Source organism: Doryrhamphus excisus, chromosome 17 (genome assembly GCF_030265055.1).
Source record: "Doryrhamphus excisus isolate RoL2022-K1 chromosome 17, RoL_Dexc_1.0, whole genome shotgun sequence".
NCBI lineage: Eukaryota > Metazoa > Chordata > Actinopteri > Syngnathiformes > Syngnathidae > Doryrhamphus > Doryrhamphus excisus.
The window spans coordinates 13,514,424-13,527,294 of NC_080482.1; the positions used below are offsets into that span (position 1 = coordinate 13,514,424).

Genomic DNA, 12,871 nt, shown 5'->3' on the forward strand with positions numbered 1-12,871 from the left:
GGAACAAGGTAGGTGTTGCCACACGGACCAATATTACATTGCTCTGCCAGTCTTTACACCACAGACACTCCACAGTAGCCACGTTTTTACATCACCACTTTTTCTCTTTCCGAATGACCTTTCGGGAAACAATGGTATCCATAGAAAGGAATATTCCAATCTGTTGTCTACCTGCGCCGTGAAAATCTAACAGAATAGTCAATGGGTCATGTGCGGTAAAACGTAAACATCAACATCACGTGATACCGGCTTCTCCAAGTTTTTTTTTCACTTGTTGGAATAACTCCGTATTGCCAGTTTTTCGTCTGTCCAGTCTTGAAATTTATTTTGAATCAAAAACAAACTTTGCTTAGTCCAGTGCCGATTGCTGGCCTCCATTTTTAAAAGTGAAGAACGTCTGGATCTGTGTGTTACGTCATATCTGAGCATGCGCTGAAAGAACGCACCCGGGATCAATTTAAACAGGAAAAGATCAAATTCAATCTTGCTAATATTTTATAATTAAACTCAGGACATGTTTTATATAGATATATATTTTCTTTTTTAATAAAACTGCACTTGTGAATAAAGTATAGAAGGGTTTAGATTCTGTTTCACAGATGGCGCTAATGCATACGAAAGCTGCTTGCCAACCGCCAATAAACAACAGAAGAAGAAAAACACCACGAAGAAGAAGGCACCCTGACAACTTTCCGTTTGAGCGGGTACAAGATACCTCAATCGGATTGGTTAAAGGAATATTCCATCCCTGTTCAATTCTTTCCGTTTGAGCAAATAAACCAAATGCAATTGGAATATTTGGGTCCATATATTCATGGCTATTCACATAATATTTGCAAATGATGATTAATAAATGTTAATAATAAAAAGTGATATTGGATAATTCCTCACGGCACACCTGACCGTTTCTCAAGGTACACTAGTGTGCCGCGGCACAGTGGTTGAAAATCACTGGTCTATACGCTGAGACTGCCAACCTGGACAGAATGAATGCGGTTGTTGTAGTCGTTTATCTTTTTTATCCTGCTTTAGCCTTTTTAGCTAAACTCACATGTTTTTGGTTACTTTTGGTTACTGCTACGACAACATCTCAAATCATACAACAGAACATTGTCCAGTCGGATTGGAAAACCCACACTACCACATTTCCCAAACCTTTTGAAAGCTGGACACACACAAATCAGGATCTTTTTGGGTGGAAGAAAACCTACCCAGAAGTAAACCTAAACAGTTTCTTGCCAAGGAAACATACAAAAGTCCCTATAAATAAATGAATTTACGTAGGTCACACAGACAAAACAGCAGCAACACTGTAAATAAATACTGTAGGTCGATGGATTCAAGCGCGTGTGCTTTGAGGTGAGTAAGTTAAGAAAAGTGTAGAGAGTCTCCGAATGGTATTTTAGTGTTAGTTCTATCTCACTTTGCCATCTTTTCTGTGGAACCTCCAGGTTTTTGTTATCTTGCCCACACAGGCTGTATTGATTGCAGCACTGTTTCCCGGGCTGTTATTATTACTGCTGCGCTGTAATCACTTTGCATCTGCGTCTGTGCTGTACAAATGAAACAAAGTGACCACCAAGGCTAACAGCGCTCACAGAGGCTGTCCATAATTGTTTTTTTTTAAACAATATTTGCTCCCTGGCGGATCATCCACTGGAATGGAAACAAATGGTGCCACCGCTAGCGCGAGACATCAAAGTAAGGTGGCAGAAAAGTTCAATTAAATTAAATGTGAGAGCACGAAGGACAGATTGTGATTTATACTTTTTCATGTGGCGCCAAAAGCTAACATAGAGCGTTTAATCTCCGTTCAGCTACAATGTGGTAATATATAGTGAAGACAAAAATGCAGTGCCCTCGGTGAGGTGCCGTGATGGGAGTCAGGGAGAGGAAATTGGAAAAGGAACAAATACAGTAGGTGTGTGTTGATGACCTGGGCAGGGCAGCGTGCAGGTTTCCTTCAGAATGATGAGTTTGTCGCCGTCCACCGACAACTCCAGGCCTCCGCACAGCTCCTCATCCACTTGGCTGCCTTCGCCCTGCTCGCTGCCGTCCGACACAAAGCAAGTCAGGTTCCTATAGCGCGTGCCGTGACCGCACACCACGCTCTGGAGGAAGAGGATGAGGAGCGACATCAGCTGACAACTTAATGACTCACAGATAATCCTGACCAAACCCTGCATGATGATTGCGTGCCGATGAGAACTATGAGGAGACACCATAGTTCTCCTACTACAAAGTACTACAAAGATCACAGTATCATTTTGACAAAGAACTTTTCTACAATTTCTCCCATAAGAAATCCACTAAATCCAATTAATCTGTTCCAGAAAGCAAAATATTCATTCATTCATTCATTCATTTTCTACCGCTAATCCTCACGAGGGTCGCGGGGGGTGCTGGAGCCTATCCCAGCTGTCTTCGGGCGTGAGGCGGGGTACACCCTGGACTGGTCGCCAGCCAATCACAGGGCACATATAGACAAACAACCATTCACACTCAAAAATATTTTGCAAAAAAATATTTTTCTAAGACGTGATTTTTGCCAAAGACATGATGTGGCAGCGAAATCAATACAGACAATCACATCTCCAGTGAAGGTAAAAGTAACCTTAAATGTTAACTTATCCCCTTCATTCATGCTGAGGACATCATAGATGAGCGACGTTTCCATGTATTATTCTCTGCTAAGCGGAAAATGTACACAAACAAATTTAGGAGCAAATTATCGACATTAACTGACAAACACACAAAATGAGGCGTACGCTAACCGAATTTCTACTGTGATTTATTACAGCACTACAGGTGGTCCTCAGGCTTAGGCACAAATTCCATTCTTAGACTGCAATTTCAAATTCTAGTTCAATGAACTCCTAAGTTACTGTGCACGGAACACATGAACCACATAAAATACAGTAATCAAATACTTTATAATAACAATAAAAAGTAAGACAAAATAATTGCAACATTTCTATTGTAATAACAAGACCACTCAAAATGTGCTCAAAATGAGAATCAGCTTTATCGCTGTGTGTGTTTACCACACTAAGAATTTGACGGCAGTCAACATCACTCTCTGTTACAAAGTACAACAATAGTAAATAAGTTTTCATGTTTTGAAGTTTACTTTTGTTTCTAAGACACTATATTGAGCTGGCAGGTTTGTGTTGGGTTAAAGAGTTTTGTGGTTTCCAAATGTCTTTGAAGACAGTTTGCTGATGTTGTTTTAGCGCTGTTAGGCCTGTTGGTAAGCGATGGTAGCCTGTTTGTTTTTCTTAATCAAGAGACATTATTTGGGTAGATGTTACAATAATATCTTCATCCTACAGGATGATCATTATAGTCCAGTGTTGAGATTAATGTTGTAGAGAGTAGTCCACTATAACCAGTTCTCAAGAGTCTCGTGTTTAGGGATCTAAATTAAGTTCATTCATTCGTTAATTTTCTACCACTTATCCTCAAAAGGGCTTCCAGGTGCTGGAGCTTATCCCAGCTGGGCGAGAGGTGGGGTACACCCTGGACTGGTGGCCAGCCAATCACAGAGCACATATAGACAAACAACCATTCACACTCACATTTATACCTATGGACAATTTGGAGTCGCCAATTAACCTAGCATGTTTTTGGAATGTGGGAGGAAACCGGAGTACCCCAACATGCAAACTCCACACAGAGATGGCCGAGGGTGGAACTGAACTTGGCTCTCCTAGCTGTGAGGCCTGCGTGCTAACCACTCGGCCGTCGTGCAGCCCCTAAATTAAGTTCATTCATTCATTTTCTACCGCTATTTCTTCATGATCGTCGGGGGGGATGCTGGAACCTATCCTAAATGAAGTTTTTAATTAAATTTATGCAAGTGTGTATATAACCATGAAACGTTGAAACCCAGAACACTGTAAACCACCAGACTTTCTCCAATAGAGCTGCTCATTACGTCGATCGTGAGCTATCGATCACATGAACATCACTTTGTAGATGTTATTTGACATGAGTCAGCTGACAATAAGCTCCCCTCCTGATTCGCTGATGGTTCCGCTGTTACTGTAACTTTTCTCTGTATTATTTGGATTACAGAATAAAGTGATAAAGAGCAGCATGATACCAATATCTATAACAACATCTACATCTGTTCACTTGTGCTTGTCATGCCTGTCATTGCCTACCCCGCCTTCACCTTGGAGACCCTGCCTCCTGCCTGATTGTGTTCAGGTGTCCCTCATCACCTGATTTCCGGCCTACTATTTATTGCCTCGGATTCCTCCTGTCTGGTGCAAGTTTGTTGTACTCTCATGTCTCGTCCTAGCATTCCTTGTTATCGCCTCGCCTGGTTTTCGACCCTTGCCTGCCTTTCGACTTCTCCTTCTGCCTGCCGCTCTTGGATACCTTTGCCTTATTGGACTGACTTCCTGTGTACCGACCCTCACCCGCGTGTAGAACCTTACCACATGTAGTGCCTGCCAATTCTGCCTTTGGGTCCTCCATCCCACGTCTCGCCTTGACAGTGCTTGGCGTCCTAAACTCCACTATACGTGTGTTTTCTACACTTACGCGTCTTAAACTATTATTTCATGATGAATTGGAAAATGATGCCCGTTTCTCAATCATTTTCATTGCTTGTTGGACAGCAAACGCTAGCTAACAAAATACATGAACATTGCGCCGAATAAACGCTACGTAGCTATTTTGACTGACATACTACTCATTATTAATTATTATTATATTAATTACACAACTATGTGTAATTATATTTAAAAAATGCTGTATACACACAACACAACAAGACATATGTATGTGTTGTATACAGCACCACAGGAGATAAGTCATGTTACACATATCGTTATTGGCTGATATCAGTATCGGATATTGAGAGTTGGACAATATCGGCAAATCAGTTTTTGGCAAAATAACAATATCGGACATCTCTCATATATATGTTTTATAGTAAGTGATAGATGTCGACTTGTAACTTGCATGTGAAAAAGGTGTGTGCACCGCTGATATAAATGTACAATGTACATACAGTATATACTCATATTTATAAATGTAGTAAATATATACTGTATCTTTTCTAGATTTAGAGTAGGAGGTAGATGTTTGGGACTTTGGGACAAGTAGCTTGCAGGCTGAAAAAGTGTGAGCACACTTGTTCTACAAGATTTTGAAGCATGTCAGAGAGAATTTTTGACCATTTCCAAAGTTTGAGGTCACATCTTCCACACCAAACACCTCCAAGCATGCTGTTATGGAGCTTGTTTTGCACACTGGGAACAGAAAAGTGCCTTCCACAAACTGTTCCCGCAAAGTTGGAAGTATGAAATTGTCTTAAATGCTTTGCTAAGATGAAGAATGAGGATTCTAGTCTGCTGCAAGCTGTGATTGATTAATTTATTGATTAATAGCGCAGTCTCAAGTGGTTATAGCATACATGCTACCTAAATGCTGGACAAGAAGCGTTTAATTTCTCCCTCTTGTCTCTCATTTTAGAAAAGGTGAGATAATTGGCCGGCCATTAAAGTTAATGTCGAGGAACAACTCAGCAAAATGGGCAATTGAGCCAACATGTCTCCCTCTCATCATTTAGTTTTATGAACGCAATATATCAACGACACTAAATCAATGGATGACAACCTCTTCCACCTATCCTTTATGATTCCTTCATGCCAGGGATCTTGTACAAACCTCCACCCTGCACTCGGACCAGGAGCTGTACTGCCAGCGGTAGCATGGACGGACGGGACACGGCTTCCACTGCTGCATCTGGGACGAACAAGGACGGCCGTCGCCCTGCGAGGCCTGAACCGCTGACCTCTGTCGCCACATCTTACCTGGAGGAAGGATAAGACATCATCATTATCAGCAGTCATCACTCTGCATTCACTTCACTTGATCTATTTTTAATTGCCTGCCATCTGCCAGCTCCGGTGCTGATCCACATATTTATTTTGTTTTTCCTTCGCCAATCTGCAAACTTATTTTTAATGAGTGAGTCCAGTCCATTCATCCCATGAAAATGGCTCAAACTTTGTCAGCCGGCATTTAAAAATAGAACAAAAAATTACATAATCAGCTCCGATGCGTTTTAATCGTCCCACTCTCACATCACTGTGCACCTTAACAACCAGCGCCACCTTTCATCCAGACATCCCACGCTCCCTAGCACTCATATTCATTTCTAACAAGTGAACCCGCTCCAAACCACACACACGCACACACACACACACACACACACATGACCTGCTGCTTGAGCCTTTTATCTCCTTCCTTGTGACTTGGAAACAATGGCAGCAGCTTCAAAGCGCAGCCCCGAGGAGCAGAAGGTCCGTAATAGGGAGGAATCAATTGTGCGAATCCACCAACAACAGACACACAAATGTTGGCCTGCAAAAGCCACTGCTCTCTCCGACACTTCTTTTGTCTCTGACACTTCTCTATGACCAGTGCCAACTGGAAGAGCCTTGCTTGTGTGCATTTCAGTGATATTTTCCCAGGTATCTGTGACCTGACCATGTCCGGAAAAGATGACTTGAAAAACACCATGGACACACAGCACATCACAAAGGTCGCTTACCCTCCAGGCCGCACGTCTGTGAGCACTCGGACCAGGTCGACCATTCGGACAGCTGACAGTTGACGGGACACTCCACCACGCAGGAGATGTTCATTTGCCACTTCTTCTCCAGATTCAGCTGCAGTGCAGGAAATGATGTCATTAAGTAAGACAGCAACACACACTAAGATACAGTTAGCTTGAGGGATGTACGATATTATCAGCTAATAATGGCATGAAATGAGACTGATTCATAACAGAATCAGTTTTAGATAATGATATCGGTGCATACGTAGGTGACATGATTATGATTTACTGCAGTGTTTTTCAACCTTTTTTGAGCCACGGCACGTTTGTTTTACATTGGAAAGATCTTATGGCACACCACTAACCAAAAATGTTACAAAATGTCACCACGACCTCACACGTGCATCAACAAGTCTATCGGAGGAACAAGGTAGGTGTTGCCACACGGACCAATATTACATTGCTCTGCCAGTCTTTACACCACAGACACTCCACAGTAGCCACGTTTTTACATCACCACTTTTTCTCTTTCCGAATGACCTTTCGGGAAACAATGGTATCCATGGAAAGGAATATTCCAATCTCTTGTCTACATGTGCCGTGAAAATCAAACAGAATAGTTAATAGGGCATGCCCAGTAAAACATAAACATCAACATCACGTGATACCGGCCAAGTTTTTCTTTCACTTGTTGGAATAACTCCGTATTGCCAGTTTTTCCTTCGTCCAGTCTTGAAATTTAGTTTGAATCAAAAACAAACTTTGCTTAGTCCAGTGCCGATTGCTGGCCTCCATTTTTAAAAGTGAAGAACGTCTGGATCTGCGTGTTACGTCATATCTGAGCATGCGCTGAAAGAACGCACCCGGGATCAATTTAAACAGGAAAAGATCAAACTCAATCTTGCTAATATTTTATAATTAAACTCAGGACATGTTTTATATAGATATATATTTTCTTTTTTAATAAAACTGCACTTGTGAATAAAGTATAGAAGGGTTTAGATTCTGTTCCACAGATGGCGCTAATGCACACGAAAGCTGCTTGCCAACCACCAATAAACAACAGAAGAAGAAAAACACCACGAAGAAGAAGGCACCCTGACAACTTTCCGTTTGAGCGGGTACAAGATACCTCAATCGGATTGGTTAAAGGAATATTCCATCCCTGTTCAATTCTTTCCGTTTGAGCAAATAAACCAAATGCAATTGGAATATTTGGGTCCATGTATACTATTGACATAATGGCTATTGACATAATATTTGCAAATGTTGATTAATAAATGTTAACTATAAAAAGTGATATTGGATAATTCTTCACGGCACACCTGACGGTTTCTCAAGGTACACTAGTGTGCCGCGGCACAGTGGTTGAAAATCACTGATTTACTGCATCACCGTAAATGCTGGGCGCTTGTCAGCTTCAGCGCTACGTGCTAGTGCAACTGCGTGCTAGTGCAACTGACTGCGAAGTGGAAGTCTCCAATTTTTGCAGTACATACAAGTTTATTTCACAGTCGTTAATAAGTCAGATCAATATTTTGTCACACTCCTATTTTTTGCAAAAAAAGGACACAATGCCGCCTTTGTTTCACAGTCTTGCGACAGTAGAGCCGGCTGCAGTGTTTCAGTCAGCTGCTCTAATTTGCCCGTGTGGTTTGTAAAACGCGGTATCGGTATCTTATCAGTGGTCAAATAATGAAAACAAAACGCAGATGCCGATGTTTGTTAAAATGACAATAATCTGCGATCACTATCCAGATTTTCATTCTTTGCACTTTACTTTGTTCTTATCCTGATGTTCGTGGAGCATAGAAATGTGCACGTTTCCAAACTGTATCATTGCCAGAGTTATTTAACTCATTCATTCATTCATTTTCTACCGCTTATCCTGGATCACACCCTGGACTGGTGGCCAGCCAATCACAGAGCACATATAGACAAACAACCATTCACACTCACATTCATACCTATGGACAATTTGGAGTCACCAATTAACCTAGCATGTTTTTGGAATGTGGGAGGAAACCGGAGTACCCGGAGAAAACCCACACATGCACGGGGAGAACATGAAAACGCCACACAGAGATGGTTGAGGGTGGAATTTAACTCAGGGTCTCCTAGCTGTGAGGACTGCGTGCTAACCACTCGTCCGCCATGCAGCCACTATTATTCATTCATTCATTCATTCATTTTCTACCGCTTTTTCCTCACGAGGGTCGCGGGGGATGCTGGAGCCTATCCCAGCTGTCTTTGGGCAAGAGGCGGGGTACACCTTGGACTGGTTACCAGCCAATCACAGGGCACATATAGACAAACAACCATTCACACTCACATTCATATCTATGGACAATTTGGAGTGGCCAATTAACCTAGCATGTTTTTGGAATGTGGGAGGAAACCGGAGTACCTGGATAAAACCCACACACGCATGGGGAGAACATGCAAACTCCACACAGAGATGGCTGAGGGTGGAATTTAACTCAGGGTCTCCTAGCTGTGAGGGCTGCGTGCTAACCACTCATCCGCCATGCAGCCACTATTATTCATGATTTTTAAAAAATGACTTCAGCTGAGACAAAATGTAAAACAAATTTGGCCCTTTTTTAATAACGTCCATTGCATTTTGCAGGATTTGTCTTATTTGGCATGGTGTATATTTGTGAAATGCATCCAGTGGCATCACAGCAAAGGGAATTCCTGAACCAATAGCGATTGGTATCGGTAATAAAGTGTTGGACAATACTGTAGTGCAGTGATTTTCAACCACTGTGCCGCGGCACACTAGTGTGCCTTGAGAAATTGTCAGGTGTGGGAGGAATTATCCAATATCACTTTTTATAATTAACATTTATTAATCATCATTTGCAAATATTATGTCAATATCCACTTATTCGTGGACCCAAATATTCCAATTGCATTTGGTTTATTTGCTCAAACAGAAAGAATTTAACTTTTGTATACGCCTCATTCCGAAAGAATAGTGCCAATCTGAATGAATATATAATCGGATTAACAGGGGTGGAATATTCCATTCCCCAATCCGATTGAGGTATCTTGCAGCCGCTCAAACGGAAAGTTGTCAGGGTGCGTTTTTCTTCTTCTGTACTTTATTGGCGGTTGGCAAGCAGCTTTCATGTGCATTAGCGCCATCTGTGGAACAGAATCTAAACCCTTCTATACGTCATTCATAAGTCCATAAGTCAAAAGAAAATATATATCTATATAAAACATGTACCGAGTTGAATTATAAAATATTGGCAAGCTTGAATTTGATCCTTTCCTGGTTAAATTTATCATATCGCATGTTCAGATATGACGTAACACGTAGCTCCAGACGTTCTTCAGTTTTAAAAATGGAGGCCAGCAATCGGCACTGGACTGCTACGGAAACTTTGTTTTTGATCCAAACTAAATTTCAAGACTGGACAAACGAAAAACTGGCAATACGGAATTATTCCAACAAGTCAAAGAACAACTCGGGGAAGTCGGTATCACGTGATGTTGATGTTTACGCTTTACTGGGCATGCCCCATTGACTATTCTGGTTGATTATAGCGACGCATGTAGACAAGAGATTGGAATATTCCTTTCCATGTATACCATTGTTTCCGGAAAAGTGTAAACATGGCTACTGTGGAGTGTCTGTGGTGTAAAGACTGGCAGAGCAATGTAATATCGTGGCAACACCTAGCTCGTTCCTCCTATAGACTTAGTGATGTTTTCCAATGTAAAAAAACGTGCCGTGGCTCAAAAAAGGTTGAAAAACACTGCTGTAGTGGATACCGGTGAGGTAGCTAATGTTGAGCATATCTAAAAACTGATTTGTGTCTGTTGGGCATCTAGCGCAGTGATAATATATCACTTAAAGGGGCGGAGCTGACAGTATGTTCGATATCAGTAAATATGACATCATATCAGCGCAACAGTGTGTAACTAGCCACTACATTGAACAAAGAAGACAAATGCCACAGAAAGCAGTTGTGCTGAACTGGAAAATGTATATTGAACAAGGCTTTCCTCCAATGTTCATGTTTTTTGAGTAGTGGTAAGCTGAAGCGGACTGAATTGCGGCGCATCTCCTCTTATAAGTCATTGCTGTTCCGGTGTGAGCACAGTAACATCAGGCCAGACTGAGGGACATCTTTGTGAGGCACCGTGGGGTTAGTGAATGAGCCAAATGATGCAGTGGTCAAGTGTTAAACGGCTTTGCTGCTGCAGTCCGCCGGCTACAATTACAGGAAGTGGAGACTCGTTATGAATGTATACAATTCTTAGCCTGGAGTGCCGCGATAATATCCGTGCAGGAACGCTGCTGAATATTTCCTGCTGTTGTGAGGATAATGGTGGCGTGCAGTCGCAATGTATGTTGGATGAGTCAAAAAGCAAGCACTCACGTCCTCACAGAACTTCATGTCGACGGACTTGCCGTCGCTACGAACGCAGTCCAGCATGCGGGTCTTGATTCCCTTCCCGCACACGGCACTGGGGCTCAGCTGGCATGTGCTCCAGTCTAAGAGGAAACAGAAATATAAATGAATTCAACTTCAAAATACACTCATAGGTATGGTGTGGTTATTATTGGACTTCTACTGACAGTTGTTCCTAATATTTTGCAGCACTATAATGCCCAGCAAAAACCACGCAGAGTTCTGATCCAGTGCTCCAAGCTAATTGCAGACGCTGCAAGGTGCTGACACAAACTAAAAAAACAGCCATTAGGGGATAAAGTCCAGATGACTCAGCAGGAAGAAGCTTGGCCTTGTACTTCCTGTCCTCAAGCTCATTAACATGGCGGCACACTTCAGGCCACACACAAACTTAACCTGCTGACATCTCAGCTCTCATTTGAGACACACTTTTAATTTGGGGAACAATCTGAACCTCACGCGGGAGTGTTGTTGTATTTGTGGTCTGACAAGGGTGTCCAAAGTGTGGCCCTTTGCTGCACAGGACTTGTTTAGGCATATTGTACACATACAATTAAACACGAAGGAAAACAGTAATTTAAAAAAATGGGAATCGGCCCTAGCTATGTCACAGCTTGAATATTGCTACATTGTGTTTTTTTTAATTATTAACGATGACTATTGAAAGACAAGTTATATGTAGTATTATGGTCAAAAGGCATGAGTAATGTTATGAGACTTGCCATTAGGTTACATGACTGCATGGTGACTGGCTACTAAGCCAGAAGAAAAAAGGTTTGCCGCTCATTCTGTGTGGAAGTGGTAAGGTTTTGGCTTCTTCTTCTCACTCTGCGTCAAACTCTTTAAGTTTAGTAACTAAATTGGAGAGGCTAACTCGTTAGCCTGGTAGCTTGCTAAGGTGGCGATAGCTGTCTGTTAAACACGCATCCTGTGCGATGTGATCTAAACAAAAAATAATAGGCATGTAAAAACTACCGGGGTGTATTCCATGTCTACAGGGCTCTAGTGATGTTAAACCCATATCTACAAAGTCATAAACAAAGTACAAAAATAGTTGAAATGAAATGGAAAAAAAAAAAAATTAAAGCCTTTCTCCAAGATGGTGGATGGATAAATGAAAGTGAATGAAAGCAATAAATATTACATTAAAATAATGATAACATTTAAAGTATTTAGCAGACGCAGCAATGTAGATTGTTTTATGGTTTATGGTTTTATTTTATTTTATTCATATCAATAGTATTGCTCTGGTATGCTCCAATCAGGTCCACAGTCACATGTTAGCATAGCAGCTTGATGAGAGCTAGATTTTGTAGAGTAGAGTCTTTAACTAAAAAAAGAATTAAGATGGGCACATTTCAAAAAAAACATTAAAAAACATTAAAAAACATTAAAAGCATTAAAAAACATTAAATGGATTACTTGAAAAAAATGTACTAAAAAAAATCAAATCAAAATCATCAAGTCCAGCAAGGTGCTATGGTGGTTAAACCTGTGCCACATTGCATAGTTATATCAGTAACATAGAACCGTTTGAAAGAAATGAATGTCTTCATGCTGTTGTTGCTGTTGAGTGAGATTTTCTCTCTGGAAAAGCAATGCCCCCCCCACAAAAAAGCCTCAACCGATGCCTGTGCCAGACAAAATGACACAACGTGGAGAGTCGGGGCTTTTAAAAACCACAGCGTGCATGCTGCTTTGTAAAAATAAAAACATTGGGGAGGCCGAGATTGCCACAGCAAGGCAGACAAAGACTGTTTTTAGGTGACTGTTTTTAGCTGCAGAGAGCTCATTTGTGAAGCCGCACAACAACAACAACAACAACATGTGTGTCTCCCCCTGCTGAGACACAAGGTGCCGTTCTGGG

At 41.5% G+C, this 12,871-nt stretch overlaps 1 protein-coding gene across 8 annotated transcripts in view; it reads right to left on the bottom strand.

Moving 5' to 3' along the window:
- LOC131105049 (thrombospondin type-1 domain-containing protein 7A) overlaps positions 1–12,871 on the bottom strand; it is a 191,724-nt gene that overhangs the window by 11,709 nt on the left and 167,144 nt on the right. For all 8 annotated transcript variants that reach the window (XM_058052757.1, XM_058052755.1, XM_058052751.1 and 5 more), the window contains 4 exons: positions 10,972–11,087; positions 6,572–6,689; positions 5,683–5,828; positions 1,937–2,111 (listed from right to left, as the gene is read on the bottom strand). In XM_058052757.1, coding sequence (XP_057908740.1) covers positions 1,937–2,111; positions 5,683–5,828; positions 6,572–6,689; positions 10,972–11,087 — 555 coding nt within the window. The remainder of the gene's footprint in view (positions 1–1,936; positions 2,112–5,682; positions 5,829–6,571; positions 6,690–10,971; positions 11,088–12,871) is intronic.